The sequence below is a fragment of the Pomacea canaliculata genome, linkage group LG13 (genome assembly GCF_003073045.1).
Source record: "Pomacea canaliculata isolate SZHN2017 linkage group LG13, ASM307304v1, whole genome shotgun sequence".
Classification (NCBI taxonomy): Eukaryota; Metazoa; Mollusca; class Gastropoda; order Architaenioglossa; family Ampullariidae; genus Pomacea; species Pomacea canaliculata.
The window spans coordinates 18,895,525-18,912,029 of NC_037602.1; the positions used below are offsets into that span (position 1 = coordinate 18,895,525).

Here is a 16,505-nt window from a genome sequence, read left to right on the forward strand (position 1 = left end):
GGAGAGTTTCATAGGACCACATGCGTTTCCGGCAAAGCCGTCTGCTCGAGAAACGCTTTGCCCACGATGAACACCGAAGTCTCACTTGTGTTATTAGTTGTGTTTTTCGTGTTTTGCCAGTCACAAGACAGTGTACAAGATGTATTTAATGTTCAACCTGGCGGACAGACTATGGTATTTGAGAAAGACTGGGTTAGTACATTAAAACTGAAGAACCGAAAGAATGAAGGCAGCTCAACCATAGCCCTTGAATGAAGGCTTGATTAAGGGCTAAGTTATGTGTGTGAAAATACTCCTACAAGCCATGTAAGATTGTTGTTAACTTGCTAAATTCATAAGCAGTCTGAAGACTTAAGAAAAGCTTTAAAATATATATATAGAGTGAGATGCTTGAATGATCGAAGTAAAAACTGGTGGGCTTGTCAAGTACTATTCCAAAAGCATTGAGTGGAATTTAAATTGAAAACCTTGCAGCAGAATCGAAAAAAAATCAAAAAGATTTTTTTAAAAGATCAAAGAGAATCTTGTTATAAATTATTAATAAAATATGTAAAAAAAAACCACCTGTTCATCTGCAGGAAGGATATAAATGCTCCTTTACATATCAAGCACAAGGGGGCACAAATGAGGTATGATTTCATTAATCTTGGCATTATCAGTAATCATAATACAGTTAATTAAACTTGGAAATGGGGTATTTCTTTTCTGAACTGCAAACTGACAGCCTAAGCTCATAAGGCAGAGTTTGAATCATTTTCAAGACACTTTGATGTCAGTCAAGCACACAGGAAATTCCTTTGTTTTGACTTTTTTTTTTGGTCTTATTATATGAATGTATTTAAATAAAATAATCCTTACCTTCAGTTGTGTGGTTGACATCATGATGCTGCAGTACTATCCCAAGGTCAACAAGACTTTTTAAAAATTCATAATATGTTGGTTTAAACATTTTTGCAGCAGTGGCAGGTTATTGTGGAATATGTGAACGACAGAAAAGGCATCCAGTGCACAGTCGCTCGGGGCCAGGTGTCTTACCTTTTTTTCCAGAAATTTTCACTGAGCATTTCTGGGCCTGGTGTCAAGATCATTCAGGAAAGCTGTGAAGCCATTGTAAGTTAAATACTTAGGAAAAGGAATGAAATTAAAAAGAAACAGTAAAAAAACTTTTTTCTTTTTATCTTATATATAACATTAATTGGTATATGGGGCCAGCAGTGAACATTGCATTCAATGTGTCACTCCAACAAAACTATCGAGTTTTAGTAATATATATGATTTTACAAGCCCCCAGGCCTAATTTTAGCTGATGCCATAAGATCCCTAAATTTATTTATTTATACATTCCTAGGGTAAGATTCATCAGGTGTATAATATCTATTACTTTAATTTATGCAACATGTGATCAACAAACTTTTAACAGGATACTGGTGACAGACCTTTGTCAAACAAGGAATACAGTGTGAATCTTGGATCCAATTCATGTAAGATAATTTTGCTACTCTGTACATTACAGAAAACATTTTGGCTGTCCTTTATTTTTCTTTATGGTTTCATTTTAAGTAAGTTTTATGGAGTATAACTTCGCAGAGCATTTTTGTTTTCCACATTATCTTGTAAAACCTTTTGCCTATCCCACATGATCAATAATAGAGGGCTCATAATTTTTACATTGAAGATTAGAAGATCACTTTGCTTTTAAATTCTTGAAGGTGGCAGTGAGAACTCGTCAAGAATGATTCAAATCTTTTGAAACATATAATGCATCTTTGTATAAATTTTGATAATGTCCAAAATGGCAATACTAGAACTTTGTTTATTTTTAATATTGTACTATATTATAACATCTTACTGTTACAGTGTCAAGTGTGGATGGAGCATTCAAGAATCATCTTGAGAGAGTGACAATACAAGCTGAAGTCAAACAGAAGAGAGAGTTATAATTTTTGTTTATTTTTTTGGGGGGTGGGGGGTGGTGGTGATCATTTTTCACTAAGAAAAGTATAGTCGTTAATTAAGAAGGGGCTTGCTGGAGGAAAAATCAAGTTGCAGTAGCAAAACAGGGTTATTGCTAAATTGTGTTAAATCACTTTTTTTGAAAGAAATATACTAGATTAGGCAAGAATCAATTACTTGATTTAGCTCACTTGAGTGGAAATCCAAGAATTGTCAAAAGTTCATATTTTAACATTGTATCTCTCATCTCTTAATTCTGAAAAATGAACCATATAGTGCCTCAGCTGAGTTTTGTTTCTTAACCTTGACTCAAAGTCCTTTTCACAGACTTAAATCAGGTATTTAATTGTACCACACCTCTGTATGCTCCATTGGCTGTCTGTTAAAGTCTGTGTTAATGATAGACTGATGGGAATATGTTCAAGCTTCATTTGCCTCCTCCTTTGCCTCCTTATCTAATATGCTTGCCATCTACTCTCCATCAAGGCATCTTAGATTTTTGGCAGACCACAGCATCCTACAACATAATTTTAAACTGGAAAGCTTGGCAAGTGATCCTTCTCTTGTGCAGGACCCATAATAAGGAACTTTGCTGTGATTCTTAGTTTAAACCATTCAGCCTATTCCAAATTTCTTGTCATTAAAGACGCCTTGTTTGGGAAATACATCTTTCAGTAATTTTATTCAAACTGCAGTCTTGTATTGTCCATGGTTAATAGCTCTGTGCTTTGTGTGTGTGTGAGAGAGAGAGAGAGCACGCGGTAAGGTGGAGTGAAGAGAGCCTGACCACATGCTGAGATTTTGTGCCATACAAGCATCCTTATTATTATTATGATTACAAATCCTATGGCTGTGAATTTTGGTTTCTCATTCATCTGCATTTAACTAGAGAGATGCTAAAGGAGAAATTTGTTTAGCTTAGATCAACTGAAGGCTTAAATTTTCACAGATAAAGATGATAATCTTACATTTTGGGGAAACTGTTTTGTATTGTTCTCGTGGGATTTTTTTCTGTTTGGTAAATGGAAATAAAATGTGAAATATTCGTGTGGGCATTTTTTATTTTTTTTTTTCACTGTAGCTCTTTGTTCTCCATAGACAGTTATTGTGTCAAAAATAAAATTGATCACAAATGTAGATTGGAGCAATCTGCATTTTTATCTTCCATGAGTTTCACAGATCAGCTACATCCCACCTTTTCTGTCGGTTTCAGCCACCAAAAACCAATGTCTACAATTTTGTTGTGGCTTGATTACTGCAACTCACTCCACCATGGGCTATGCTAGCTGCCAATTTGTTCTACAAGATCACTACACTGTGCTATCAATATCTTCAGGTGTCCCTTTCTATGTCTATGATAATGTGTACTTGTAACAGCATCACAACCAAGATAGACTGCACTCTCTGCGCAGACCATTCATGAACATTAGATAACAGTAGACGGTGAGATAGGCAATATAAGACTTATGTGCACAGTTAATTGAGCTTACCTCCAATGGGCAAATATGTTCTACAAATTCAATAATTAATTTTGCTATTTAGATGTAGAGATAAAACATTCAGATTTTAGTGCAGTGACATGCATATGCATGCACACATGTACAAAGACCCACTGTATATAAATGAGAAAATGTAATTTTGAAAACCTTTATTCTGTAAATTGGAATGTTTTCAAGCATCAGTACTCTAACATCAAAACAATGCATTTGTTGAATTGGTATTAACAAATTATTCTATCATGAAAAGCCTTTTAAAGGACAACCCATGCAACATTTTTTCTTTATGATCATTTTAAAACAATTCCCCAAATGTGAGTACATAATTATGCCTAATTTTCAAGATATACCCCATTCACACCTGCCACTAAGAATATAATAATAAATAGCGTAAACTGTTCAAGATACAATTTTTTACCTTGAAAATGAAACAGCTGATTTTGGAATACAGCCCAACAGATTTGAAAAAGAATTGAAAAGTCAAAACCTAATTCATTCAACAGACTGGTAAATCTTCTCCACATCAAAATTTATTTTTTCCTCATTCAGCTCCATGCTATAAATTTGCTAATACTTACTTGCCCATTCCCATTAAAGCTCCTAATGTTTGTTACTCTTCTTTTTCTGTTTCGAACACACACACACCAATCCCAATCTGCAAAAGTTCATAGGGCCCCAACTCAACCCTACTTCGGCTTAAAATGGGCCCTACATCGGCTCATGGTGGGTTTGTAAGTGGCGGCCACATGGGCCTGAAGTGATTATCCCACTAGAATAGCACCCTCTCCACCACTTTAGTACCACCACCATTACTAGCCAACTAGCTTTGCAGGCTGGGATGGTGCTCTCACACTGTCAGTTTTTAGCATTTTGCTAGACAATGTTATGGCTGATAATGTGTTTGTGACTCTGTCACAACATTATTTGTAGATCAGAGCAGTGTAGAAAGCATCGATGTTGCACATCTGGTGCTTGATCTTTGTTTAAGCTTTTTACCAGCAATTGTTGTTGGTTTTAGCAGCTCAGCTTTTTATAGTTGGCACTGCTGTGGGAAGAGGATCTCTTCATTTTACTGAAAGTCCAAGACTTGCTTGGACTGTACTTGGACTGTACTTGACTGGATAACAATCAATTTTGTTTTGAGCAGATTCTTCAGTTCAGTGTGGGGACAAAGTTTGCATGACAGGTTTGAACAAAGAATTTCCTAAATGAGTACAATCTAACTCTATCTGAGGTTCAAAGAGAACATTCGGCAGCAGCATATTGTGTCCTGCTCTGTCTTCTTTTACTGAGCATTGCATCTTTCCTCTTCAAATTCAGCGCATGCAGATGATGCTATTTTTTGAGATGCTACCCTTTCATCACTTCCTGCTATATCGACAAATCCAGGTGTGATTAAGAGAAAAACATTAATATACTTCTTGTGCTTCTTTGTCATAAAATACCACTGGAATATTTTTCTGTGGTACTTTATGCTCTATTTCCAGCAATTTTTGCTGACCACTCATGTTGTCTTTTAAGATCGCTACTTGAGCATAACAAGCATTTCAAGTTGAGGTAAAAATTTAACCTCAGTACTAAAAGCAAGACAAAAATGCTGTGTTCATCCTTTTCTGTGCTTCTGCAAATATTAATAATAAAAAAGCAATGTTCAACTGATTTACCATGAAAATTAACAGATTTGTATAGCTAGCTATACATTTAAATTCATGACTTAAAAAAAAACCAGAGACAGTCTCTCCAAGACTACAACTACGATATTTTACAAAAGTAAGGTATAAAAAATGTGCTGGAATGTATTAAATGCAATGGAATGAAGGTATGGCATGTCACAAGTATGCTTTAATCTGACTGTCCTAGAGAGAGCTTCCAGACTGCAGAGTCTGCCAAGAAAGTTTACATTCCGATTTCTTAAAGTTACCCTGAACGAGCATTTCTGTTGTAACAAAGGGTATTCTTTAAAGTTTCCCAGCTTGAAAGTGGAGAGATTTCCTCATATCTAGTTGGCCTGTAACACATTTTTGCAATCATATAGTAGACAAAAATAGCAGCTTGCATGTAAACACCTTACTTGAACTATCAAAGTCATCTTTTAAACAGGTTTACACCATGACATAAATCTTGTCTTACATCAAGCCTCTTCCATAACTAAAATATAAAGCTCATTGATGTTGGCTTCAATAGAATAATTTTGGTCAACTGGATCAAAATATCAATTATCTGGTGACCATAAAACCATGCCTACATTTTCAGTACGGAAGATGGAAGGCATTACTAATAGCTGACTAAAAGAGGTTAGGGGCACAAAGCAAAATTGTCAAACATTCCTGTCCATGCGAAATGTTTCTTGTCCAGAGACCTGATTTTTAAAAAAATGGATACATAATATAAATGTACCAGAGATAGAGGTAAAACAGAAGGTTTATGCATGATTAAGAAACTACACAATTTGGACTAGTCCATTACAGGTTCTGTTGTGAGCATCCACATCATCTTCGTTAATCAATAAGGCTGAGCAGTTTGAACAGTGTATTGCAAGGACGACACCTGGAGATTCTGGCCTGGTTTCTTCACCAAGTGACACTTGAGTTCCATCCACCAGGGATAAAGCTGGCATGTCCACAGAAGGAGCTGTTGCATCGGACAGGCTGACATCCATGTGAAGGGGTCCACTGCTTTCACCACACATGCTGCTGGCAAAAGACACCAGGTCAGACATGGAATTTGAACGAGTGATGTTGATTCCAGAAAAAGTCAAGAGATCAGACTGTGAGCTAGAACGCATGCTGGAGGTCATTCCAGAGAATGTGAAGAGATCTGGGATAGAGCTGGAGCGAGTGATGCTAACAGCATTGCTTGGCAATGGTGGCGGTGGCACCAAATCACTGAAGTGAAAACTGAGCTTCATGGGGTCAACAGATGCACTAACATCAGCATCTTCGGGTATTCCATCTGAAATGTTTGTTGGTAGCTGCATACCTGAACAGTCACTTTCCACAGCAGCAACATCATTAACAGGACCATTGTCAATGCAGAGGTAGTCCGCAACATTAATTTTCACTGGCTCTTGAAGCACCAGCACATTCATATCATTTCTTCCATGTTGTCTCTGCATGTGCTTCTTAGCCCTAGTGGTGGAGTTAAACTGCTCTTGACAAACAGGGCAGGCATACAAGTTTGCCGCAGAACCCATGTGACCAAGTAAATGTTTAACAATGCTGTTGGCATAAGACGTACGAAAGCTGCATTTATCACAGGCAAATCGTTTTTGCTGGAAATGTTTGCTTCGAATGTGACGTAGTACCTCATACCTGGTATCATTGAATAAGGAAAAACAAAATGTAATTTTTACAAGAATGAATGCAACATGGGTAGGTAAAACTCAAGATGACTGGGAGTTTCTGCTATCAGTATTATTGACTACAGGAATGTCAGTAATAACATTATAAACGTTCATTCAACTGACAAATTCAATATTTTTAAGTAAATCATTACATATCTTATGAAACTGGCATTCAAATGGTGAATTTTATTTTTGACAGTGAAGTTCTTAAAGCTATCAAAGACACTTACCTGGTGATTCCAGTAAATGAACAGCTGCTACATTTAAATGGACGCGATTTTTCATGTGTTTTGAGGTGTCTAGTGAGACAGTAAGACTCTGGAGTTTGATAGTTGCACAAGTTACAGGTAAATGTCTTATCTGCTGTGTGGCGTCGTTGATGCACACGTAGAGCTCTCTGATATGGGGTTTGATAATTACAGCCAGTGAAATTGCAAGACAGCATGTCTCCTGAAAAAAAATACATCCCATAATCATGCACATAATTTTTTTTATATACACAGTTACTATATAAGAAAAACATCAAACAATTTGGAGTCTTTTTGCTGAAAATTAATGTTGCACTCAGTACACACCAATAAAAGCTTTAAAAACCTGCAAAATCATTAACTCTCGGAGATAAATCTATAAATTTACACATTGTACAAAATTTGAAACCTTCAATTACAATGAGATAATCTGTTGGTTTTTCAGTACCCTGATCAACACCTAATGCTATATCACATAGAGCAAGACCAGCCATATAAACAGATATCATATCCAGAGAGGAAATGCACATGACTAACACGAGATCTGAATCAACAGCCCTTGTCATTAAAATAGATGTTTGTAATGGCGAATGAATGTTAACTAAAAATTATTATATACTGCACAAAACAATGGAACTACAGTCAACATAGCAGCAGATATAGGCGGCATTATTTGATTAATGTCACTTTAAAACATTTTCATCACCTGTATGTTTTCGCAAGTGTTCTGTCAGACCGCTGGAATGAGGGGCTACAAAATCACATAAGTGACATTTAAGCACAGAGTTATCTGAAACAGATAATTTACCATAAATACATACTTCCCAATCACATCATAATTATACATATACTACTGACGAATGTCAATGTATAAGGAATATGTTTTATACAACTATTGGAATTGAACATTGTTTAAAGTGATCATAAAAAAAAAAAAGATAAGAAGTAAGGTGAGACAAAAATAAAAAGTAATATATTGGTGTGAGTATACAATTTATATTAAACATGAAGGATAAAATTTGATGTACCAGTATGCTTGCACATTACATGTCTGTTTAGAGATGACATGTCCACAAAAGTAGCTGTACACTGATGGCAGAGAAGTTTCTGCGAGTGGCGTGCTTGGTGCTGAGTCATTTTACTCCGTCTGTTGCATCGGTAGTTGCACTGATCACACTGAAATTCACCTCCATTGTTGTGTGTTTGCTGGCAGATAGTAAGAGTAACTACTAGACTGGTCAATGCAAGTACACAAATATACAGTAGTGGGCTTTGGTTATACAAAACGATATTGCTATACATAAATAATGAAATGATAACATTAAAATTAAATTTTAATTTCATGTAATATGATTTTATTAATACTATAAGCGACTAACAAAGACAACATGCAAAATGGTCATAAAAACAGATAAAAAGCAATGAGCAGGCAGTTACACAAGTTTCTCACTTCAAATAACTACCACCGATAGCTGCTTTATTCCACACTTTACTGAGCTCCAGTTTGTAGGTAATAATATACAAGCTCATACAAGATAACATTAAATATATGCATAAAATTTGTCTACTTGCTTTTAACTTTTAATCTTTACGAAATGTGTAACATTTAAATCAGCCAATCTATTGCTTGTCTTTTTTCTCATGGCTTTTCACATGTGGCTGATAACTTTTATTTCAGGATTAATGTGAGATGCATAAAACAAGCAACTACCTGCAGATGTCTATGCATTACTGCAACATGCACTGAAGTATGGCCACAAAGATTACATCTGAACTTGGTTTCTAACTGTAAATCTGTATCCACGGGAATCAAAGTGCAAAGGGGCAAAATCTCTTGTTTCATAGCCTCCAGCTTTGCCTTGTTCCCTGCTGAGGCAGTCTTTTTTTGACGAGACACTGGCCTGCCTTCACTATTCATGTTGCAAGCAACAGACTGATGGATATCAACTAGTTTTTCTGTCCTTGAGTTAAGATGTTTCTGTTTTGTGGAGTTTTCCCTCTTCTGGGACTCACCAAGCTCAGCAATGCAGCTCTGTTGTTGTTTCATTCCCGAAGCAGCAGCAATGCTTTGAAGCAAAGCATAAGCACTCTGCGATGTAACATGACAAATTTCTTTGCTCTGAAGTGTTTCATCATTGGTGACCTGCGTATTCGCAGTTTCATCAAGTGATTCTTTGCTTGTGGATCTGGGTTTCTGTACTAAACTTGAACAACTGTTTAAAAATATGCAAGAATCTGATGTAATCTGAGTACTTCTTAAATCAGATGTATTTAAAATGCTTAATAATGTGGACGTTGAATTATCCATATTGGAAACTGAGTCTTTTAGCTGCGAATTCTCCACGCTGTTGAGTCCATCATTCACAGATTTTTCTGAGGAGAACTGAATATATTCCGAATCAGATGAATTGCACAAATCTAAGGAACAAGTGTTTTGGACTTGTTCGTCAACACAGTTAAAACTCTGAGTTTCACAGTGCATGCTGTTTTCCAATACAAGTCCCTCAGATTCACTCCCACTTTTGAATTCTTCAAATTCTTCCACTGAAACATCTTTTCCTCCATGCTTTGCTTCTAAGCAAACATCTTCACTGCTATTTAAAAAACAAAGATTATCCGATACTAACTTGCTTAATTCTGGTAAATCAGAACCTTTATTCGCATGTTGGCTAGCAGACGACTTCGTTTGCCAACATTCGTTTGCTGCCAAGCGTATCGTTTCAAATTCTTCAGAAGGTAAAATAGAAGAAGCAACCAAAGCCAGGAAACGGTCCCTTTCACAAGCAAATAGCTGTGCAGGAGACTTAAAGGCGTCACCGTCACATTCACGGATGTGTTCTGCAAGGCATAGATCATCTTCAAACAATCCATTGCAACACCGACACAAACACATCGTTACCAACATTTTGCTGTTACTGCGGCACGAGTGGTCTCTCTTGACAAAAAGTAAAAAGTCTACTCGGGACCAATATGAATTGCTAGCATTAAGAATTTATTTTTATATTACTCATTACGAACTTTTTACAATTTTTCTTTTTCCCCTCTTTCTCTCACTTTCTCTCTCTAAACTATATATATATTGTTTTCTGTGTGGAGAGCTAATTCCTGTTTTTAATATAACCGGAAGACGTACTTTACGCAGTTCCTTTTCCTTCCTGACCACAACAGTGAGTGGACTACATGCTTTAGTACCATCTAAATCTATTTCATCTGGCAAAATATACGCATTATTAATTCACAAAAAATACTTGCTTAAAGTTTGTAATAATTTTGCCACGTTAAATTCTACTCTTGGCTCCCATAATTTTTATTTTATCACAGTTAAAGAGATATATGTTCGATGTTGTGCTAGATTACTAATCGGCTACGCATGATTTACTGTCACAGTATAACTACAAAAAAGTTATAATGGCATTTGTGTTTTTCTTAGATGGTTCGTTATCAGCTGGCAGTAGGACTTCAGAAGGGTCACAAAGTGACTCGATTAGCCAACGGCCGTAAAGATCGTCCAACCCGTAGAAAGGGGGTAAGTGAAAATAGAGGAAGAAAAAATCAGTATTTCTTGATGCATATGAAATGCTGTAATAACAAAAACTGAACTAAAAGGGGCTTGTGTATGTTCATTTAACTATCACGTTCTGTGACTTCATCTGTTCAGATGTTGCCGCTTTTTGTCTAGAGCAATAAGTTCATATATTGTATACTATGCTATGCAATCCGAAATAGTCTCAGTAGAGAAATTTCCGCTTCGAATGCATTTTTTAAAACAAGTAATAAATTTAAAGTACGCAGTTTCTCACCCAATTTTTGGTTGTTTTCCATGCATCATGCTTTCAGCATAGCCAGCCTAAAATTCATCCCATCAAGAATATCTAGGTAATGTGTATGTATCAATTCAACTGTAATATTTATAATGCCAATAATATAATCTATCACTCATAGGCTACCATGGTAGTTGCATAAGATCAGCGTAAGACGGACTGGGCAGATAAGTTGTGAAGAATGTGTGTGTGTTAAGAATTAGTTCTAATTTCATTTTACATTGCTTGAATTTCTTCATTGAGACCTCTTTTTATGTGCAGACAATATCAAAGCATGCACGCTTTGTGCGAGACCTGGTACGTGAGATTGCTGGATTTGCTCCATATGAACGACGATGCCAGGAATTGTTAAGGATTTCAAAAGATAAACGTGCCCTTAAATTCTGCAAAAAACGGGTATGTGTTCACCATTACTATTTCTCCTAGGTTCATAATTATCAGAAGCAGTCCCTTGGTGCACCAAAAAAGTGCTCCCCCAGTAATCTTGGGCATTCCAGTTTTTTCCCAAGGCATGTGGCACCTATTTAAGGGGATTGTTTTGCTGTAAGGTTTTCATGCTTTTGCGTTTGCATTCTCACATATTAGTATCAAACACCCTTTCGGGTAAAATCACATGCTGAATCTCAGTTTTACTAAGTAAATCACAAAAGGGTCAGTAAGCAAGTGTTGGTTAAATTCTTGTACCCTGGTGTTAGGTGTTTCTAATGCATAGTAAGGGTGGTCTTGGTATCATTTAATAGAAGGGGCAATCAAGTCACCAGTTTAATTTGTTGCTCCATTTATGCAGTTGGGCTCTCACATTCGTGCCAAGAGAAAGAGAGAAGAAATGGCATTGGTCCTCCAGAAACAGAGGAAGGCACAGCAGGCAGCCAAGTAAACAGTGTTTTTGGACTTTTGTCATGCCATTAAAATCTGGAAAGACAGTTGCAGTCGTGTCATTTTTGACAGTTGTGCCATGTTGTCTTTCAAAAAAGTATAGAAGCAATGGTTCTTTATTAATAGGAGTATTTATACCTATCTGGAATGCAATTCATGGAAATTCTCTGCACTGAGCATGAAGGACATTTTGTTAAATATGACAGAAGCATGCTGGCTTACCTAACCTAGGATGCTATGTTGCAGCCAGCCAGCATACAGGAAAACTGTTAAGCATTAAAAAAAAAATTACTTAATCTGTTCTTCACTGATTCCTTTCCTCAATTTTATATCGAGTAGAATTTCTGGTAAATCTTTTATGTGAGTGCTTCTAATGTAATAAGCCCTCCCACACAGCAATGTTTTGTGCAGTAGAGTCATCATTTACACTAGAATCTTGTAATTGTACACGTTCCTCCTTACTTGTGTTCCCTCTAGAATGACTTCAATTAAGTTTTCACTGTGGCATCAAAGTGTGATGGTACAGAAAAAACTGAAACTTGACAAATGGAAACCCTCTTATGCTCGAGAACAACAAATCATTCTCAGTCCACTTGAATGTCAGGTTGTCCAAAAGCAACATCATGGATTTATCGCTACTGCTGACATAACCCATGTTAAGCCTATTATGAGTACTCTGTGGGTGTTTTTTACCTGGACCTTACTCCTTGCACCTGCTGTATTTGTAAATTGTAGAAGGTACAGACCTCTGCTGCTCTTCCGGTGCCTAAAGCTAGGACAACCATGTCTCTCCATTGTCTACACTACCCATCTGTACTCATTTAGTAGAAGCTGCTTGTGCTGTATTTATCTCTGCAGGCAACTGCCTGCATTTTCTCTGAACATCTACATCCCATTATTTCCTTTTTGATGTAAAATACCATTCTGTCTTACAAGATAATTATCACAAGACCAGCTGCTCATCTTACAAATACACTTTTCTTTTAAATCCCTCACGTGCACGCTGTCTCACCACCTTTATTTGTTGAGCAAATTGAATGCAAGCTTATTTCACTCATAGCATGTATTGTAAGAGAATTATTGACTTTAGCAAGTTTTCCAGAATACCTTTTTGTTCAAAGGCTTTTCTGTCAGAAGCCAACAGATTGAAAAACCAACTTCAACCTAAGTTTATGTTTATTAGTCATTTGTTTTACCACAAAAGTGCAGGACACCTATATTTGTATACACAAGGTCTGCATATAAACTTACCTGTGGTTGAAGTTCTCATAACCTTTGACGTTTTGTGTCTGTTGCAACAACTTGAAACTGATAGCAAGCTGAATATAATTAGTCTAAAAGCCACAAACTTTGTGGCAAAGCAAGAAACCCAGAACTGTAAAAAGTAAAGACTGTTTTTAGTTTTCTTTATTATGTTGGTTGAACCAGCTTCAAATTTCACAACCATAATTAACCCTCTTAGCACGGCATAAAAATATAATTATATAATAAAATAATGGCGCATAGCTTGAGATGTTGAAGACGTCAGAGGGAGATGGTTGTTATTGTACTCTACTGCTCTCAGGTAAAACATTAGATTAAGAAACATACATTTTGAAAAGAAAAACAGCCTCATCTTTTGCTATAAAAGTAATGAAAATTGATGACTTCAGTCTAAGGCAGCAATAACCCAAGAAAATAAACAGTTTAATATTCTTGGGTCACAAGAGCAGAGCTACTATCGTGCTAAGAGGGTTAAAGAAAAAAAATATTCAAGTGCTGAAGAAGAGTTCCTGGTCAGATTAATGCACTCAATGTGTGTCACTATGATTTTAGCTTGAAGTTATAGGGTTGAAAACTTCAAATCATGGGATATAATGATGTATGCCTGCCACACATAAAAAGCCTTGCCGTTTTCTCATTTAATTTTTTTTTTTAAACATTACTACTTCATGAGAAAGAATATTATTTTGACATTTGTAGCATCTAAGATGTAGAACTGGAAGAAAACAAACAGCACTCGGCTAACATCCCATTGCAAAAATCTTTCCTATTTTAAAATCAGGACACCTCAACTATCTAAAATTTGCAATAGGAATGAAAAGTGATATGAAGAACTTTACGTCTTATTGTAAAAGATTCAATAGTTGTTTATTGACGGTTATTAAAAGTGCAATGTAAAGAAAACTGTATTGTGCTGGACAAAAACACCATTTCCCATCCACACATTCATTTGAACATTCTTATGGCAGTAGAATTAATATAAAAACAGGCCAGTCAAGACATCTGAAAACAATGAGATAAAAATGATATGAACTGTAAAGTCACTACATTAATTTCAATATATTGCATGAATTATTTGAGCAAACGAATGTTGTGCCTGTCAAAATGTGATCATTTATATCCATGTACAGCATTATGGTTATGTCCTTTGCTGCAGTTACTTTCACAGCATCATTATAAAGCATGACAGTTCTTGCAGGCAGCCTTTGGACATCCGAGTTAAAGAGTCAAAGCTCAATTCAGCACCCTCATTTTTACAGTCCTTTCACAATCACATTGGCTTGTTTAACTCTTTGACGATGGAAGCTCACCCACTCAAGATCATCACAGGGGTATAGTCCTACTTCTTTTAAAAGCTGTAATGGGGACTATTTGACAAAGAACACATTAACTGAGATTCTTGAGCTCCAAATGAGAACAGCATACAATCCTTATTTATTTTTTTAACATTTAATTTTAGCTTTGATCTCATCTACAAGCACCAACGTGAAGACAAGTTTGAACACATACTGTTGTCCGATAACTAACAATATTCACACTACGTAGCTCTTAAAATCCACTTTGAGTTCTCTTGTCATACAACTGTGAGTAATGTACATTTTCTGGTAAGTTATTACCCATCCACTCTGTTAAAAAAAAAAAAATTCAAAAGGAGACTGTACAGTTAGCATTTGAGATGTGTAAAACTTTTCTCATGGGAGCAAAGAGTGAAAAGTTCATTTTCATTCAACCTGATCTGTGTGAGATATTCTAGTGCAATGAAATTCATACTATTTATTCTTGTATCACCACCTACAAACACAACCATGATTGTGCTCACATGTTCACATGCTGTCGTGATTTTTTTTTTCTTGGGGGAGGACGACTATCGACATTTTAATTAAAAAAATTGTAATAATGTAAGGAATGTGAGAATTTATTTTAAATGGGTATTAAAACTTTTAATGGATATAAGGATAAGCAGCTTGGTGGAATGAAATCTTGCCTAAAAAACATTCACCATCATCATGAAAGGATTATGTGACCCTTAGCCACCTTCACAATAGTTAGGTCTAGCTTCTGTTCAATCTATACACTAAACCCCTTTTCACATAACATCAGGTCGAGTGCCGTCATGCTAAGAGTCCCTCAGACCATCAAAAGCCATAGAGGCATCCCATTGTTTCCAGCACTCCTACCATCTGAAATTGTTTATGTCCACATTAGGCAAGTAAACCTGTGGCAATCACTGAGGATGTGCACCTCTGAATCTGAATAAGTTAATTTAGGAAATCCTCGTCTACTGTATCACCCATAAATGCAGAACTGTACAGTAACAGTACCTTGTCTGAATAGGCCAGTCAATGTAAGCTTACTACAAATCAGAAGAAAGTCCTGTCCATAAAACAAGGCCACACAGGAAATTTCTTGGCATATCTGAAATGAGTTGTCACCGGTCCACTGTAGCCTTACAAAAGTCATGTAAAATAACAACAATTCTAATCTGCAGAGAGAATCCTTAGAGAAGAAAATGGCTACATTGTTATCTATTTTAAAAAAAAACCGCCTTGTTGCACCCACTCTTCACAGTTATTGGTTTATGATAAATTTTCACTCAGTGAAGACTTGCATTTCATACACACATAATGTGATCACTAAAAATAGTGATAACAGTTCATCCCTCCTTAAAAAAAAATCCATAAGAATTACATCTTGCTATAACTTCAACATGAAGACTTCAGTGGAATTTTAGATCAGAAAATTCCAAAAGTGACATCAATCAATCCCTGCTTTTGTCACTTCAGCATCACACAACATAGCTGGTGCCATGCTTGTGTGGAATGGGCCTATTGCACACATGCCTAGATACCATGGCACATAGCAAACTGAGGTCAAGAGTTTTGAGTAGCAGCAAATTGCATGGCATTTATTTCCAACTTTCATCTTGCTGTGGGGAGGGATAGGTCCATCCTTGACTGTCACAACAAGATGGTAAGAATGAGCAATAAAAAGCCAAAAAGGATGCCAAGGCACTTTGAGCGAGAGGAGCCTGAGTTCAGCTTAATGGAGCTGCTGATGCTAAGAAATAATTTAAGTCTTCATCTTCCTAGGTCAAGAGCGTTTCTTTTTGGTGCCTGGGCTGACTGTTTCATCAGGTCGAAACTCTCGGTACTGGACCTGGAAAATAAGAAACATGTAGAATGTAAGCAACAACTTTATGAAATAAACTGAGTAGTGGTGATTAAGAGAAGTCTATACATTTCATTCAGTTATCATTTATGTTTGTTTTGTTCTTCGCCAAATAGTTCTGACATTCTTGCAAAGATGGTATTCGCCACTGTCAAGAACTCACCAACTGACTGTCACATGGCACTCTAGAGAGAAAGTCCAGAAGCTCGTTGTTGTTTATTGCATTGGGACTGCGCAGCTTTTTGGTAAACTTGTTTATTCCTATGGATTATAAAACATGTAAATTCTTGTTATTTGGTTCCTCTTTGTGTTTTCTTTATTTGATTTTATTCTTTGT

General features: G+C 36.3%; 4 protein-coding genes across 13 annotated transcripts in view; 2 read left to right on the top strand and 2 right to left on the bottom strand.

The window, feature by feature from the left end:
• Positions 1 to 11: 11 nt before the first annotated feature.
• Positions 12 to 2,997, top strand: LOC112553907 (myeloid-derived growth factor-like). Its single transcript, XM_025221391.1, has 5 exons — positions 12 to 192; positions 579 to 629; positions 958 to 1,110; positions 1,421 to 1,481; positions 1,858 to 2,997. The coding sequence occupies exons 1-5, from the start codon at positions 67 to 69 to the stop codon at positions 1,938 to 1,940; spliced, it is 474 nt and encodes a 157-aa protein (XP_025077176.1). The 5' UTR covers positions 12 to 66; the 3' UTR covers positions 1,941 to 2,997.
• Positions 2,998 to 3,586: 589 nt separating this feature from the next.
• Positions 3,587 to 9,965, bottom strand: LOC112553905 (zinc finger protein 236-like). The gene is made up of 5 exons (XM_025221389.1): positions 8,752 to 9,965; positions 8,069 to 8,246; positions 7,747 to 7,830; positions 7,023 to 7,242; positions 3,587 to 6,760 (listed from the first exon to the last, which is right to left on the bottom strand). The coding sequence occupies exons 1-5, from the start codon at positions 9,943 to 9,945 to the stop codon at positions 5,890 to 5,892; spliced, it is 2,547 nt and encodes an 848-aa protein (XP_025077174.1). The 5' UTR covers positions 9,946 to 9,965; the 3' UTR covers positions 3,587 to 5,889.
• Positions 9,966 to 10,156: 191 nt separating this feature from the next.
• LOC112553562 (60S ribosomal protein L36-like) lies at positions 10,157 to 11,784 on the top strand. Its single transcript, XM_025220864.1, has 4 exons — positions 10,157 to 10,207; positions 10,471 to 10,566; positions 11,123 to 11,257; positions 11,649 to 11,784. Exons 2-4 carry the CDS (start codon positions 10,471 to 10,473, stop codon positions 11,736 to 11,738), a joined length of 321 nt encoding a protein of 106 aa, XP_025076649.1. The 5' UTR covers positions 10,157 to 10,207; the 3' UTR covers positions 11,739 to 11,784.
• A 1,343-nt stretch (positions 11,785 to 13,127) lies between these two features.
• Positions 13,128 to 16,505, bottom strand: part of LOC112553559 (multiple C2 and transmembrane domain-containing protein 1-like) — a 73,874-nt gene continuing 70,496 nt past the window's right edge. For all 10 annotated transcript variants that reach the window (XM_025220856.1, XM_025220853.1, XM_025220858.1 and 7 more), the window contains 2 exons: positions 16,332 to 16,429; positions 13,128 to 16,156 (listed from right to left, as the gene is read on the bottom strand). In XM_025220856.1, coding sequence (XP_025076641.1) covers positions 16,091 to 16,156; positions 16,332 to 16,429 — 164 coding nt within the window. In that variant the 3' untranslated portion in view covers positions 13,128 to 16,090. The remainder of the gene's footprint in view (positions 16,157 to 16,331; positions 16,430 to 16,505) is intronic.

Excerpts from the sequence above, each read along its gene's own strand:
- LOC112553907 (XM_025221391.1), top strand. The coding sequence starts at position 67 with ATGAACACCGAAGTCTCACTTGTGTTATTAGTTGTGTTTTTCGTGTTT. Across the intron at positions 193-578 it reads TGGTATTTGAGAAAGACTGG|GAAGGATATAAATGCTCCTT; the intron begins GTTAGTACATTA and ends GTTCATCTGCAG. Across the intron at positions 1,111-1,420 it reads AGGAAAGCTGTGAAGCCATT|GATACTGGTGACAGACCTTT; the intron begins GTAAGTTAAATA and ends AACTTTTAACAG.
- LOC112553905 (XM_025221389.1), bottom strand. The coding sequence starts at position 9,945 with ATGTTGGTAACGATGTGTTTGTGTCGGTGTTGCAATGGATTGTTTGAA. Across the intron at positions 7,831-8,068 it reads TGTAATGTGCAAGCATACTG|ATAACTCTGTGCTTAAATGT; the intron begins GTACATCAAATT and ends TATCTGTTTCAG. Across the intron at positions 7,243-7,746 it reads ACACTTGCGAAAACATACAG|GAGACATGCTGTCTTGCAAT; the intron begins GTGATGAAAATG and ends ATTTTTTTTCAG.
- LOC112553562 (XM_025220864.1), top strand. The coding sequence starts at position 10,471 with ATGGTTCGTTATCAGCTGGCAGTAGGACTTCAGAAGGGTCACAAAGTG. Across the intron at positions 10,567-11,122 it reads GTCCAACCCGTAGAAAGGGG|ACAATATCAAAGCATGCACG; the intron begins GTAAGTGAAAAT and ends TTTTATGTGCAG. Across the intron at positions 11,258-11,648 it reads TTAAATTCTGCAAAAAACGG|TTGGGCTCTCACATTCGTGC; the intron begins GTATGTGTTCAC and ends CCATTTATGCAG.